General features: G+C 31.9%; 2 protein-coding genes across 3 annotated transcripts in view; both read right to left on the bottom strand.

The window, feature by feature from the left end:
• Positions 1 to 35: 35 nt before the first annotated feature.
• On the bottom strand, positions 36 to 8,506 carry LOC111702627 (leishmanolysin-like peptidase; the record flags this gene model as incomplete). 2 transcript variants are annotated; one of them, XM_023474379.1, is given in 11 exon segments in its annotated part: positions 36 to 124; positions 1,258 to 1,359; positions 1,627 to 1,704; positions 1,808 to 1,869; positions 3,240 to 3,289; positions 3,890 to 3,987; positions 4,605 to 4,709; positions 6,074 to 6,203; positions 6,434 to 6,549; positions 7,325 to 7,472; positions 8,248 to 8,506. In XM_023474379.1, coding segments are annotated over 9 exon segments (800 nt in total), but the record flags the coding sequence as incomplete, so codon positions are not given.
• Positions 8,507 to 11,556: 3,050 nt separating this feature from the next.
• The window catches only part of LOC111702612 (guanosine-3',5'-bis(diphosphate) 3'-pyrophosphohydrolase MESH1), a 7,827-nt gene continuing 2,883 nt past the window's right edge, over positions 11,557 to 16,500 (bottom strand). The window contains exons 7-12 of the mRNA XM_023474366.1: positions 16,001 to 16,043; positions 14,869 to 14,939; positions 13,751 to 13,795; positions 12,700 to 12,791; positions 12,070 to 12,484; positions 11,557 to 11,665 (exon numbers count right to left, since the gene is read on the bottom strand). Of these exons, the coding sequence (XP_023330134.1) occupies positions 12,717 to 12,791; positions 13,751 to 13,795; positions 14,869 to 14,939; positions 16,001 to 16,043 (234 nt within the window). The 3' untranslated portion in view covers positions 11,557 to 11,665; positions 12,070 to 12,484; positions 12,700 to 12,716. The remainder of the gene's footprint in view (positions 11,666 to 12,069; positions 12,485 to 12,699; positions 12,792 to 13,750; positions 13,796 to 14,868; positions 14,940 to 16,000; positions 16,044 to 16,500) is intronic.

Genomic DNA, 16,500 nt, shown 5'->3' with positions numbered 1-16,500 from the left:
ATATACAGCTAATATTTAACTGATATTAAGTTTACCTGAAGAATGCAAAAAGACTGGAGGAAAAGCCAAGTGCATGAAGTAATTCGTGTTTCAGTGTAGAGATTAAACTTCTTATATCTCTCTCCTCATTTATAAATAAAATATTTCATTTATCAATTAATTAACTAATTGATCAACTGTTTGGTCCAAGATCAATTATTTGATAATTCCTATATGATTTCCTGCAGTAGAAATGCGCAAGTTACTTTTGAAGAGAAATCACAATTTGAAGTAAAAACATTTTTCAATATTATCACATAAAAAAATACATAGCACGATCACCTGAAATTTCGTCTTGAAATCTATTTAAAAGTTTATGACATTGACAGATATGATGCTTCATCATTAGTCTGCACAACAACAAAGCTGCTGAAATGTTTGCAGCTTCAAATGGATGAATACGATTTATAAAAATATATCCAAATATCTTTGTAGAGTCAAAAGTTTTCGGATAATTCTTAAAAAGCTGCTTATTTATTTTTCAATTCAAAGTAAATTAATAGCCCCGAAATATGCAGGACAGCAATTGATATAGTAAACTCTTTTTCCCACGGTATTTGATCCTAAATATGTTGAGAATACGATATTATATATCTAGGATTATCTGTATATATATGGGGCAGGGGGAAAGGAATAGAACTACCATATGCTTATTATACATACTTTGCAGACAGTACTTCTTTTGAATAAGAAATATTTGTCTGATGCACAATTACCGCGTCTACAATAACCTATTCTGAATATTTCTTATAAGAATGAAGTACCCGTCTGCAAAGCATGTATAATCATATGGTAGGGCGAACCGCGTCAGTCAGTTCTATTCCTCTGTTTGCCAAGTATTTCAGATCTACCATTACAAAAAGTAGATTTAGAAAATGTTTATTACAGATAAAAAATTTGGCTTTTAACACAGAAATTTTGATTAAGCTTTAGTAAATCCCATATCTCCCTGTAAAGCTGGGAGCAGAAAACTTTAAAAGCTTGGGAAAATACAAGACAGCTTCAAATTCAAATTCAAGACGACATTTTATAAATTCTTCCCATGTCTTCTGATATGCGAGTTAAATACATTTTTTGCTCCATTTTTGAGTTTTAGAGGACATTACGCAAAAAATATGAAGTTGAGAATGAAAACCGGAAGTGCGTCATTTAGACATGGAATAGATTAGCAGACATTATTACGAGCTTGTATTAATAAATTATCTGATAGCTAGCTACCGGTTTCTTGACAGACTGGGGACAAATATTGGTGTGACCGGCCACAGGTCGGTCTAGCTCATCCTCCTGCTGACAGTGAGCAGCATACGCAACAGTTTCAGCCTAGATAGATAGATAAGTAGATAGATAGATAGATAGATAGATAGATAGATAGATAGATAGATAGATAGATAGATAGATAGATAGATAGATAGATAGATAGATAGATAGATAGATAGAGATAGATAGATAGATAGATAGATAGATAGATAGATAGATAGATAGATAGATAGATAGATAGATAGATACTAATACCAGGCAAAGACGCGTCTTTGATGTATATCAGGTGCAAAGTAACGGAAAGACGGTCCTTAAAGTAACAATGGTTACCTGTCCTGCAATACTCTCTATACACTGTTCTGTAGATACAGCGGATACATACAGGACAAAATCTACATCAGATAAACCCTAAAAATGTAAAATTAGATTTTATTTTGTCAGGGTTGAGATTCATCATTGCATAATTTCAAATCAAATTAGAAATAATGTTTTTACAACTTGTAACACTTACCTCTCCTTTATTGTTTTCTGTTTTACAATTCCTTCCACTAGAATCACAAGTACTGCAGCTCTCTACAAGTTTTTTTATTCATTAATATTTTTTTTTTGAGGTTTTAGGGTCTATGAGCGTCATTCTAAGTGATCTTCCATGCATAGTTGACCATGCTGATATACAACAGTATTATGAAAAGATTTGTCCGATCAAATATGAATTATTATTATTATTAAAGTTTATTTCGCACACAAAAAATGGTACAATAAATTAAGACAAAGACATAATTTAAGCGAGGAACATATGTAAATATAGAATATCACTTGTTATAGTCAGTACATAAAAAAAAACAAATTATATCATTAAATTCATGATATTTAAAATTGTTAACAGAAAAATTGTTTGATCTTAGATCTAGCAGTTCATAAATGAGAGGTATTTTCCAATTCTTATCATCTGGTAACTTTGAAAACGTTAAATTTTGTTTGACAACATTTTTGGACAAATTGTCCACTAGCACACTACAATCATCTGCAATTATATTCAGATTTTTACATAAAACTGTTCATTGATCATTTTAAAACAAGTTATAAAGTAAACGAATGCTTGACTTATTTATGCTGTTCATTCTTTCAGAAAATGCAACAAATCTGCTCACTGATAAAGTTTTAATGTGCTATAGTGAAACCCTTAATAACGTATACATCGGAAGAATTTATCAAATGTCGTTTTGACAATTTTTCAATGAGTTTTATGCTATATTACGGGAATTTCAGTATTTGCGAAAATATATAAATAGCCATGAATATGCGAGAACAGTTTTAAAGAGCTCCATATTATCATTTCATTAAAAAACTAAATATCTGCAACATTCCATTATCAGAAAGTGAAGAATACGACATTTGATGAATTCTTTCGATGTATTCATTATTATGGGTTTCATCTAGAAATATGCTCAATAATATATGGATAAATGTTTGAATATTGAAAAATGATTAAATTTAATTGTGGTTTCTCTACAAAAGTGACATGCGCTGTAAAACATATTAAAATTATCAGAAATAAACTTGTAAACCTAGAAAAACAACAATATCTTCCTTATTGATCCGACAAGGATTTCAAGGGTACTGTTGTAAATCGGGAATTGTCATCTTTACATGGATAGTCACTTGAAATTACGCGTACACAATCCCTTTCATCGAAGTTCCAGATCATATTTGATTTAAAAAAGAGGTTTTGCAGGTGCTACAAGGATTTTAGAAATATCTATCTATCTATTAGGTAACACCGATAGATATTTATAACACGTGGTTAGAGATATAAGTTTTGATAAAAGGGAAGCCTGACATCAGAATTTTGTACGTGTTTCTTCATTTTATGTTTGGGTTTTAAACATATTTTTTATTTCATTACAAACGAAATTTTAAATAGTTAAATGTCGAATAAGTTCCTAAATGTTCTTCAGGTACAATCCATTCTCCACACTTTGTTTCAACACATCTAAACAATAATTTTAGCTTTTTTTATTCTTTTTTTTTTGCAGATTTAAAAAAAAGTTTTTAAAATGAAATCTATTTTTAAATTTCTTATAATTTTGAAATTATATTATTTCTATTATTATCATGTTCTGAAACGTAAGTGACTCATGAGTTATTTAAGTAGCTTTAAGAATAAATGATTATCTTTTCATTGTAGTATAAATGCATAATACCAAAATTTAAACCTAAATTATTTTTACACCTCCTGTGGCCGAATATAAAGAATTTGAGCGGCGGTTTAAATTTAAGCCGCGGTTTAAATATGGTTGACCTTCCACTTAAAATTGTATCAAATGTTTCAAGATTTAAGCCGGCGCTTAATTTAAACCGGGTTTTGGCGGATTTAAACCGCGGCTCAAATTCTTTAAATTCCATCTCTGTACACTTAAACATGCTTCGCTAAAAACAGCATCGGATAATTTTATTTAAAATATTTTTTATCTACTTCAAATTTATGTTAAACACTTTTTTATTCAACCGAGTAAAGTTTAAGCTGGGAAGTAAATAGTCCATGGGAACGCAAATCTAGTTCCCTTGGACAATAAAAAAAATTGGTACTAACTTGTTTCTGCAGTACTGAGTCGGATCATCAGCAGATAGAAAATATTGGTTATTTTCACATTTCCGGTTCAGCCGTATCCTCTTTCCTGGATTTACAACCTGTAGCAGCAGTTTCTAGTTAGTTTCATTAAATTTAAGAAAATATGTGATTTTAAAAAGCTTTTTTTTGATTACTTGTAAACTTGTAATTTGATACAAGCTTGTGAACAATCAAAACTTAAATAAAAAAGTCGTCTTCATTGTATTGATTTAATCGATTACCACTGAAACATATATCACAGATAGAAAATGTCTGATCTATGAAATTTCCGATCTATGAAATGTCCGATCTATGTAATGTCCGATCTATGAAATGTCCCATCTATTAATTGTCCTATCTATGAAATGCCCGATTTATGAAATGTCCATTCTATGAAATGTCCTATCTATGTGATGTCCGATATATGAAATGTTCGTTAAATGAAACGTCCGATAAATGAAATGTCCCATCTATAAAATGTCCAATCTATGTAATGTCCAATCTATGAAATGTCCCTTCTATAAAATGTTCTATCTATGAAATGTCCGATTTATGAAATGTCCAATCTATGAAATGTCCGATCTATGAAATGTCCCATCTATAAAATGTCCTATCTATGAAATGCCTGATTTATGAAATGTCCAATCTATGAAATGTCCCATCTATGTAACGTCCAATCTAGGAAATGTCCGATTACCTGGAATACGTTTTCCCAATGCTTCACTGCTTCTGGAACTACTTTTAGTTTAACAATATCCCTTCTCAGTTCATCCAGCTCGTTTACACTCTCGTGGTAGAGAACCTTCATGGATAACACTGTTTTAAAAATACTTACTCAAGGTAGTGATATTCAGATGAGAGAGTGCACACTACCAGAGTGCTATTCAGAGTAGAGACAGATCTGCTCAGATCTGAATTGAATGGGTCCAAAGCTACTCTGCATTGTACTGCAGAGTAGAGACAGATCTGCTCAGATCTGAATTGAATGGGTCCGAAGCTACTCTGCATTGTACTGCAGAGTAGAGACAGATCTGCTCAGATCTGAATTGAATAGGTCCGAAGCTACTCTGCATTGTACTGCAGAGTAGAGACAAATCTGCTCAGATCTGAATTGAATGGGTCCGGAGCTACTCTACATTGTACTGCAGAGTAGAGACAATTTCAAGTGACCCTCCACAAATAACGGGGGATGTATAATTCACAACCATATCTTATTTTTCTCTATAATATTAAAAGTTACTTGCGGTCTGGAGATATTTGTAGCAGAAACAAGTAAGGTAACTGTCAGAATTTTGAATTTTTCAAGATAGAAAACCATACTGTCCTCCTCGGTGTTACTTAGATAGAGAATCTAAGGCTAACGTCGTGGATCAGACATGCTATTTAGAATGAGAGTCACTTGAAGTTTTAGTACTTTTAAATCATCTTAGTTTCTATTTCTGACGGTAAATTCCTTGCGTTCAACATTGTTTAAATAATGATTTCATTTAAAACTTTCATGTCCCTTTTGTAGATAAACCTCAATCGAAAATATTAATTTTTCAAAATTCTGAAGAACTTGGTATAAGTATAAAACCATACAAAAACACTGCTAATATAAAAAATGTAACCTTATACAACGCTACCATAAAAAAAACACTATAGTATTGAAAATTGGTACAAAGCTTCATTTAGTAATTGTTTAGTTGTAAATATTGCAACTATATTACTGTTAAACCCTAAATACAAAATACATCGAAAGAATTTATGAAATAACGTCTTTCAATGGGTTTATACTATTTTATACTATCTCAGTATTTGCGAAAATAAATAAAAAGTCATGAATATACGGGAACAGTTTTAAAGAGCTCCATATAATCATATAATTAAAAAACTTAATATCTGCAACATTCCATTATCAGAAAGTGAAGAAAACGACATTTAATAAATTCTTTCGATGTACTTAATATTTAGGGTTTAACTTAAAATTCACTCAATATAAAGGATTTGTCCTGATGTTACAATAAAAAGTGTAAATTTGGAAATGAGTTATTGACATGTTTTAGGAAAATTACTTCCTGCCCTTTCCGTTTATTTTTTTTTGAATTCGATTGTTGAAAAGTAATCATGTTTTTGATGTTGATGCAGGGTTCATAATTATCTCTTTTAATGTTTTTTTTTACTAACTTTTATTTTCATCTTCTTCTGAGCATCTCTGGTAACCCGGCTACCCGAGACGGTTAACTGCTCTAGCTGAACCGTATGGGGGATTTCAGATGCAGTTGGGAATCTGTGTTTACATATTCCGGCTCCCAAGCTAGGCAAGAAAAAAGATATAAATTAGACTGATGGAAATAATTTCCTTTTCATGGAGATGGGGTTGTAAAAACTAAATAAGATGAAAATGTGCAAAAAAAAGAGTTAAGAGGAAAGAGTGGTAAGTAGAGGAGGAAGGGAGCAAGTATTGTATGAAGACATAGGGATGTTAAGAAGGGGAAAGAAGAGTATTGTGTGGTGAATGAAGAGCGGGAGGGGATCCCGTCAAACCTGATATGATCTTGTTGTGTTGGATACGCTACTGTTCCATGTACCGTTAAAGTCACTAACAGAAGAAATTCTTTAAAAGACGACATTCTTCACAGAATAATTGTTTATGCTGATCCCTTGATGTATCAATGGGAAAGCATTAATCACTAATTGAGTTCTTAAATTCTTGGGTTGAGGGGCCCCCCCCTCCCCCTCCTCTAAAAACCTTGCGAAACACAAGGTTGACGTTTTCGTTTAGAGGAAAGTTTAAAGATTATTTTTGTGCACAGTTGGGTCACTTAAAACTTTAAATATTTTGCTCTTGATATCTGAAGGGAAAATTTGATACAAATGGGTTTTCTGTGATAATAAAACTTTACATTTTCTGTAGTTTTACATTTACACCCCCCTACCTAGTTTTAGAAAGGACAATGATAAATAAAAACCTTTGTTTGAGGGAAACTTAAAATTAAGAATTTGATTTGTTAAAACAGTTATCTAGTCTATAAGTATACACAGGGTGTCCTGTGATGGAATTGTAATAGGGAAAACAATCAAATTTACAAAAAAGTTTGAAAAATTTAATTTTTGAATAATAGTTACTATAGGTATAAATAAAACAGTTTCATTGTCTTCAAGAATTTTTTTCGGGCCTTTTTTGTTGTACATCCTAAATGTTGCCATTTAAGGTGCGCCAAGAAGGTGAATATATAATAGAAAAATTGCCTCATCATTTAGCAAATAGCACCCTATTCTTAATTCATCAACTTAGTGGGGGGGGTAAGGGAGTTCATGAAAAGTACATTAACGAAAGTCTTTAATATTTCATTCAATTCTAAATACATTAAAAGGCCAATTAATAAAAAAAGTTACTTTTTTATAATAAAGTAGAAATGTAAGATCAATGCTTTCCTTTGTATTAAAATGTGTTCCCTGTGTTACGCCAACTCCACTTCCTTCCTGCACTTTTTCTTATTCAAGATTCACTAATGTATTCTTTTACATCATATAAGCACAATTTTCACTGAGGGAACAAAATTTAAACTTTTCTTTTTTTGTCCTAGATGTACAGACCAGTGAGTCCCAATAAACATCAGGATGTCAGAGATGGTCAATATACATTTGAAGAGGGACTGTAATCATGATTTCAAATTTTCAACTCACAATGATACTCTTTAATCCTTCATCAGATCAAAATTGACTGAGATACTCTGGTTTTTCTTTTCAAATAATTGATTCTTTTTAATTGTGGTTTCCCTGTAAAAGTGGCAAATTTTCGCGGCAGAGGCAATAAATGAAGCTGACAGAATTCAATATGTTTTAGGTCAGGAAAACAATGATATTGTCCTCATTGGTTCTCAGATAAAGGTATCATTGTTAATCATTTCATGAACTATGTGGACGTTCAGAAAATTTAACACACGATGAACGAACAAATTGATTGGTTCAGAACGGAAATAAAAAACTACCTTTTTTAAAAACTAACGACGAAAACAAGAACAAAAAATTTAAAATTGTTACCGATCGTTCGCATTTTTAATCTGTCAGACCGTTACTGGACAAAACAGTTCATTCGACCAAACTTAATCGATCACGAACGATTTCAAAATCGGTTGTTCGAACAAATTTGATCGTTTACAAACGATTTCCAAGAATGAACGAGGAAGAACTGTTCTACTTGTTTTGCCTTATACATATTACATAATATATCGTAATCAATAAATTTTACCGAATGAACGATTTTATTGAAAAAACTGAACAACCAATCTTACAAGCTGTGATGGTTGATCAAATGTATTAGGAATGAGAAAGGTTTGATGTGTATAGGGACTCACTGTATTATAAAATACGGAATGTTTTATAAGATTAAGAATATCGTGGCAAAATCTGTGTTGAGAGTTCTCCGCTCATTAACTATATAGCTGACAAGCTCACAGCACCATCCTGGACACGCAATCTATCCTATACTGAGCCAAGTGAGCGAAGAATTTACCATTTACTGAGAAACAGGAATCCAACAGCCAACAGCAGGTGAGGAGGGGGGAGGGGAGAAGGGAGATTATGAAAATTTAGTAAGAGGTGGGATACTATCCAATGTTCTCTAAAATGCTAAATTGCTTAAAATGTTTAAAAGGATGAAATAAATTCTTTCCAGTTAACTTTCTTCAACATCAATAAACGAATAAAAAATAAATGAACAGATCATATTATGAATTCTACTCCATGATCTTAAATATAGATAAATCCAATAAGTCGTAGATCTAATAACATTAAATAACTCCTCAAATACTTACAGTAATCCACGCTCAACATGTTTCCAATTACGTTACACTAAAGTTAAAACAAACTTGTTCTAGATCATTAAGGTTTAGGGATACAGAAAAACCAAAGGTCAAGACGTTACGGCACTTTAATTAAGACCCAGTCTTAAGAATTAATGCACATTTTTTATATCTGCTGTATAGTAGCTATGATACCCCCAACAGCGGGATGTTAAGTAATTTACGTTAGGTAATTGGGACAATTAAGTAAAATAACGACTCGCTCTGCGTGAAAAACTTTGCGCATTTGCATCTCAAGACTTTAAAATTGTGCACAACTAACTTTTTCGAGAAATTAAAAATTATACCTAACCACGGGTTCTATCGGTCCATTGGCATAGTAAATTCTCTTAACTTCCCTGCAAAGTAGTTATTAATTATAATAATTTTTGTGGGGTGGGGTGGAGAGTGTGTGACACCAGTTCTCGTTAGATCACTGAAGTTAAGCACACTTGTCCACAGCCAGTAACTGGATTGGTGTCCAGACTGGTGTTCACGGGTTCGATTCCCGTACTCCACACAAACCTGTGGTTTCAAAAACATCTGAAGCCGACATCTAGTTAAGCAGTTATGACCACCTGACGGATGTAGGAGGACAGAGGGGCGGCTGTCAACAACTCTCGCAGCGAAAGGGTGCGTGCTTTCTACTGAACAAGAAAGAAGCTTCAAGTGGGATTGATCCAAGTGAATGACGATGAAGAGAGGAATGGAAGACAAGCAGGGAGAGTCTATGGTTGCCAGCTATAGGTACCTGGGGGTATCCAATCCGGGCTTACAGATGTTAGGGAGCAATGAGTGTGATGTTTCCTATCAGTACGGCACCCGGGCCTCATTCCAGTATATCAGAAGGATTCCTGCACTCTATATTCTCAGGCCTAAGAAGAATCTTAGGCAGCTGGAATCTTGTCAACCCTCTTCTCAGAATGAATGAAGCCTGGATGGATGAATGTGCTGCCAGATTACAACCCCTGGTAGATCAATATAAAAACCAAGACAAGACCAAACTTTCGCAATAGAAAAAATTCCGAGATTTGATCGTAACAACCCGATCATGTCCTGGGGACAAAAAAATCTCTTTTAAAAAAATTATAATAATTATTACCACCTTTTTACCAACATAACCGACTCATTCCCCATCACAGGAACGTTAAAATACTCTGCGTCATTTGGGACAATTAATTAAAATAACAACCCGCTATATGCGATGTTCTTGTAAAATAATATGTGCATTTTCATCTCAATGATGATGAAATGGTGCACAACTACTTATTCGGGAAATAAAAATGTTTTGCGCAATATTTTTAGGAAGATTTTAAGAAACGCATTTTTTTCGATTACATGCTTCAAGGTTGCTGGAAAGCTGAAATCTGAAGAGAAATATATACATATATTGTAAAATAAGATATAAAAATCTTAAGATGTGCTTTATCCATTGTGTAAACACTCCCTCAAGAGTTAAATATTTCGTAGTTTTCCTGATCTTAATTGTTGACGCTTCAAAACTTATTTTTTTATTAAATCCAAAAATATTTGAAATTCTTAACCACCTTCCCTTAGATCTAAATGGGTTAGTTTAATGCAAAAAGCTCTTTTGTTGCAAAAGAAAGGAAATCAAGGAACGGATCAATCGCTTCATGCTCATACATCTTTGCCACCTGATGTTATTAACTTTTAATATTTTGAATTTTAACTATTTGATTCAAAGTTTGATAAACGACTTTCGGATCGTCTTTAAAGGGACAGTAAATGAAAATTGAAAGGGGGTATTGGCTGAAAGCTAATCACTTTAGCTCTTTAACGCGACCCATGAAAGTTTTATCTGATGTTACTATCTCGAGAAATTGATATAAAACTGTGTTAAAATCATACGAAAGTTCATATATGTAAAATTTAGAAAATCTTAAACTTAAATCACGTGACCAGAACTATCACCAATGGCAGAGTAGTATACTGATCACGTGTCTTTGTCTGTATCACGTGACCACTTTACTGCACTGTCATTGGTGGATTTTCTGGTCAACCAATTCGGACGTGTAAATAATATTATGAATTAAATCTATTAAAAATATAAATAACAAATATAAAATTAGAATTGGAGTAAACCTAAGTAATAATTAGCTTTCTCGGGGATATTATCGTTTTCAGATTGGTTGCTTATTTGCTGAATTTGATCTATTTAAACCCACTACTTTTATACAAAATTGTATATATATATTAATTTTCGTATAAATTTGACACAGTTATAATCAATTTCTCGAGATATGAACATCAGATAAAACTTTCATGGGTCGCGATCGAGAGCTAAAGTGATTAGCTTTCAGTCTATACCCCCTTTCATTTTTCCTTTACTGTCCCTTTAACCTACAGGGTGTCCTAATGGACATAAGAATTGAATGACGATCTATGATATCGACTTTTTAAATAATCCTTTGATTTTGTATTTCGATACCTACTGAGAAAGCTATAAAGCTGTAATGCGTCAGATTTGTTTGTTTATGTTTTGAGTTTTGACAAGAATATTCATGTTTACAAACACAATAAACATGTACTGCACATCTTTATTATTCATCTTTCAGAGAGATTACAGACACATCATTGCTGCCGTTTATTGTTTCATAAAATAAATTCTAGCAGGCATAATTAGATTATAGCTTTTGAAATCAGGTATTACAATGATAATAATTAACAAAGACGATCTTAAATCTTGTCATTTATTTCCCATGTTTATTGGGACACCCTTTATCTTATGACAAAGCTTGCGTTGTTTACCATCGGTTTCTTCCAACATTTACAATTGGTAATCTTAATCTTAAATTTTACAAATCATATTTAAAAACTTTATTTAAAAAAACATAAGTAAACATTTAGTAAAACAAATTGACAGAAATACTGGATATTTCACGCTAGGCATTATCAAATAGATTATCAAGTACTGTACAACAGATGGCAACGTAGAATTTGTACACTCTCAAGTCAAAAGTGTCAACTGTTTTACACGGGTATATATTAACCGTGAGACTCATATTTTAGCAAACAGAAAAATATACAACCCTGCAGTTTTATGTCTCCGACAAAATAGTCGTAGTAGAATTTGAACACTCTCAAGTCACAAGTATTAACTGTTTATTGTGTCCGACAAAATTATTTAAAATAGTGATAACAAAGTGCTTATCTTACAGTAAAATAAGTGCAATTATGTGTTCTTTATTTTCTGTTTTTACACTTTTTTTATTCAATTTTAGAAAACATTTTAACTGATGGGAAAAAATGTCGTTTTCCTTGTTATATTTGACACTTGTGACGTCATTTATAATTGGTACATTTCTCTGTTGCCACCTGTTGAACTTGATAATCTATTTGGACATTATACTGTTACATTAAAACTAATCAAGTTATTTACAAAAAGAAATTGTTTTTTTTGGTCACTTATAGAAAGTGATGAGTTATTTAGCAAAAAACTAAAAACCAAAAAATAGTTTTTACATTTCCTTCATCTTAAATAATATTTATGTCTTAAATACCAACTGCAAAGTAAAACTTTTAAACCATCAAAACTGGAGCCCCAATTCTCATATATTTACAATTATTGCCTGGTTTCACAGGAAAATGTAAAAACGCGAGAAATGCTATTTTGGTTTGGCCATAAATGCTGCAGTGTGCTGTACGTCATTGAGTCTTTTCACATAATTTGTATAAAAATTCTTTTAAAAGGCTGAATTTAATTATCTGTAGGCTGCTGTCCACTAATAGTCTAGAGCAAGGTTGTATAAAAAGTTTGGTTACTCTCGCTGCGCTCCAATGTACGAAAGATGTCGTCTTCTAAGATAAAATAATAAAAACCTCATATGACGACACTCTTGACTCTATAATCAGTTAATTCATATCAGGTTTTGGTCTATCTATCTTAGGAGACGACTTTTTCCGTACATTGGAGAGCATCGAGAGTAACTGAACTTATTTTACAACCTTGGTCTTGAGGTTAATCAATCCATCTCATTTGCCTCGAGGACAATCTCCTTAGGGTTAACTAATCCATTCCTTGTCAGGACTTCGTCAATCTAAAAATTAGCAAAAATTTGAAAGACTAAGATTACAGGAATACATACTTTCATGAAGGGTTGTTAATCGTTTAAAAAACGATAGTTTTTCGTTTCGTTCTTTATTTTTCTAAAATCGATCGCTTCGTTTTTTGGGAAAAAAACCTATCGTTTTGAAAACGAAACACTCGACAGTTTTAATAAAAATATATTTTTAAAACCGATCGCTTTCTCAAATAAGTGGAAACGATCCATCCCTTACTTTCAGGAAACCCACACACCCGACCCTAACAAATTATATTGATGCTCAGGGTATAAATATATACCAACTGAACCAAATCATATAATAAGTAAAATGAATAAGTTACATCAAGTCCTAAGGAACATGGAAAATAAATGACAACTATATAAAATATTTTGTTTGCATTTATTCGTGAACCCAGTTATAGATATAATTCACTGCAATTAGTTTTTTCAAAATTAATGAAAATATATTTAAAAGAAACCGAGTTTTTTTGCCACAAGCTCTGATTTTTTAATTCCTTTATCTTTGCAACCCACAGTCGTTTTTTAAGCACTGAATATTGTCAAATCAAATATTTTAAGTTAATAATATCAAAGTAATATGGAAGAAGAAAATTTGAGTTTAAGGCAAAAACTCAATTCCTTAGTCCCAAAATCTTAATTTATAACTAGAGAGGGGAGAGGTATAACAAATCTTCAGCACACCGGTTCTTTGATATTTGTGCCAGCGAGATCAACATAAACAGATATAGGACAAGTAGTTTAACTAGCTCTACAGAGTTCAACTGATTCTCAATTTTAAAGAATTCTGACCAGCATTTTCAATTTGTTAAATACATTAAAATTAAAATGTTTAATATCCCCGTCATTGTATTGAAAAATCCCATCAGAAGATGTGTATATTCTGTAGATGTGTATTTTAAGTCATCTGTTAAATCCTATATTTACTGGTTTACCTGGTTTTCAAGCTCCAGGTTTGTTCCTCTACAACCAGAAACAACCTATAGGTAAACAAAACTTTTAAAAAATATAAAGCAAATATGAAAATTATGAAATATCTGATATTATCTGATGACACAGTGAAATCTATACAAATGTGGAAGAGGATGACGACAATTTTAGAGTAATTGAATAAATGTGCATGCCCGATTCACAACGGTGACCTTGAAACCTTTAACTGATCAATAATGTGAAAGATAACGTCATTTTTCTAGTTTGAAAAGTGTTTAATTCTAATAATTCTTATTGTATTCCTGCAGCAGAAATGCTAAGCAATTTTTGAAGAAAAACCACAAAGTTTCCAAAGAAACCATGTTAAGAATTGGACAATGCTTCTATATAGATATAAAGGTTACTTGAAATTACGCTTGCAAACCCTTTGAACAACCTTATGTGTACTTATTGTTGTTAGTAATCAAATATTTGTACCAGTAGTTTGAAAACCAAATTATTAAGTAAACACTGTGTACTGCAACTATTTAAAAATGATCCAGATATGCTATAAGTTTGTTTTGTTGTTGCTTCGTTTTTTGAGGCTGTTATTGGCTTTAAACAACCTTATGTGTACTTAATGTTGTTGATAATCAAATATTTATACCAGTAGTTTATAAAAGCAAATTATTATGTGAACACTGCAACTTTATAAACAACGCGCGTAAGTACAAGATTACTGTGTTTCATGTTCATTTAAAAATTATCCAGATATGCAATAAGTTTGTTTTATTGTTGCTTCGTTTTTTTGATGCTGTTTTTGACTTTAAAAGGATCCACAAAATCCAAGAAGTTTTGCTAATTTCTAAATAATGTTCCTAAACATTTGCTTTACATTCCCTCTGCCCAAGTTTGAATCTGAGAAAAAAATATGAAAAAAATGTGTTAAAACGTTTTTCTTTTTTCTCTCTTAGGATAAGATTGCAAAGTTAAACAAAAGCATACTTTAATAGAATACAGATTGAAATGTTAGAAATATTAAAACTTAAAAAAAAACGATTAACAACCCTAGTCTAACAGTCGTCTTCCTATTCCGTAGTTATATAGGTTTCATTGTATTAGATTTAGATAAAGATTAAAGAACCTTGGCAGCCCACTTAAAATATTCATCTCTTCGTTCGTTGGTCCAGCCAGTAGGGAGACATCTTTCAAGATCTTAAAACAGAAGGTATAGGCCGGTGTCAAAGTAAAAAATGGAATTTAGAAGCAATTGTATTTGTAAACAATTAGCGTTATTTATACTTGTAATACAGGGTGTCCCAAAAAACAGGGGAATTCAGTGACGAATTCGATACCGTCTTTTTTATGAATTATTATGTTTATTGTGACACTCTGTACATATTTTCAATGATCATAATAAAGTTGTACGGAAAATTGCTGGAGTACATTTTATATAAATGGTAAAAAGCTATTTTGTTATTCTGAAAGACGTTTTGTGATGTGAGATTTCAGCAAGAAGAGGAACGCTGTTGCAGTTCGTTTGTAAAAAACAAAGGCAAACAAATTCTGCGGAATAAATCTTTTCTAGTGCTATAAACCAACCAAAATAAAAATCATTATCAAAAACAATCTCAAAATCATCCCTCGATTCAAATGTTTATTGGGACACCCTGTATAACTAAAGTGTGATAATAACACTTCACCACAGTAAATATGATTTTATTATTCTTTGAACAAAAATCAGACATTTTTATCTAAAGTAAGGATTTAATTACAACAGTGAAAGAAGACATGAAAGTCATTTTTTTAATTAGAGGCAAACTTTGTAATGTATTTTAATTCTGAGAATATATCTTTAACATTTTCTGGGATATATGTATTATAGCAGTTTAAATCTTTATCTTTCATCATCAAAAGATGTAAAAAAGAAAACGTGCATTCCGCTTTACACAAGCTATAACTGTAGTATCGTTTTTTTAAAACTTTGATTCGAAATAAATGAATTGTTCTTGCTCATTTTCAAAATAACTTTGTGAAAATGTGCAAACTGATCTAAAAATGTTCATTGGTTGATTAAAATAAAAAATAAAACTTCCTAAATTTGTTGTCGAGTTCCTACAACATTAATTAAATACAACAGAAAACATGAAAAAAACGTAATACCCAAATATCAAGATAGAGTGTAAATTGGATCAAATAGTAAAAAATTGGAAACTAAACAATGCAAACACAATAAAAAATTAATGATAACATAACTGACTAATGAATTGAAATACCTTTAATGTTGTAAAGCTTATCTGCAAGTTTTACAAGTTTCGCCTAAAAAAATAAATCTCTTATATTTTGTTGATATGACGCGGGACATGATTCCCCTTCTCATAAAATCCGGAAAACAATATCAACTCAAAAATGTCAAAATGATATAAAAAGCGGAAAAATCTAAAACCCATTTTTTATTACAAAAAAAAACACTTTTGAAAATGTAAATGCCGCCGGTTCCAATTTGAACCACGGATTCTAGGTTAAAGATTAACTAAGGATTTGAATAGGCGATTCAAATTTGAAGTGGCGGAAGGCAGTTCGAATTCAATAATTCTGTGATACTTCAATTTGTAGTTATCTCTGCTGGCTTCCAACCACAGAATATTCCTGGTGGCTTCCAACCACAGAATATTCCTGGTGGCTTCCAACCACAGAATATTCCTGGTGGCTTCCAACCACAGAATATTCCTGCTGGCTTCCAACCACAGAATATTCCTGCTGGCTTCCAACCACA

This window comes from Eurytemora carolleeae, unplaced genomic scaffold (genome assembly GCF_000591075.1).
Source record: "Eurytemora carolleeae unplaced genomic scaffold, Eaff_2.0 scaffold500, whole genome shotgun sequence".
NCBI lineage: Eukaryota > Metazoa > Arthropoda > Copepoda > Calanoida > Temoridae > Eurytemora > Eurytemora carolleeae.
The sequence above is the reverse complement of the archived record's forward strand: the minus strand, read 5'-3'. Positions and strand labels throughout refer to the sequence as shown.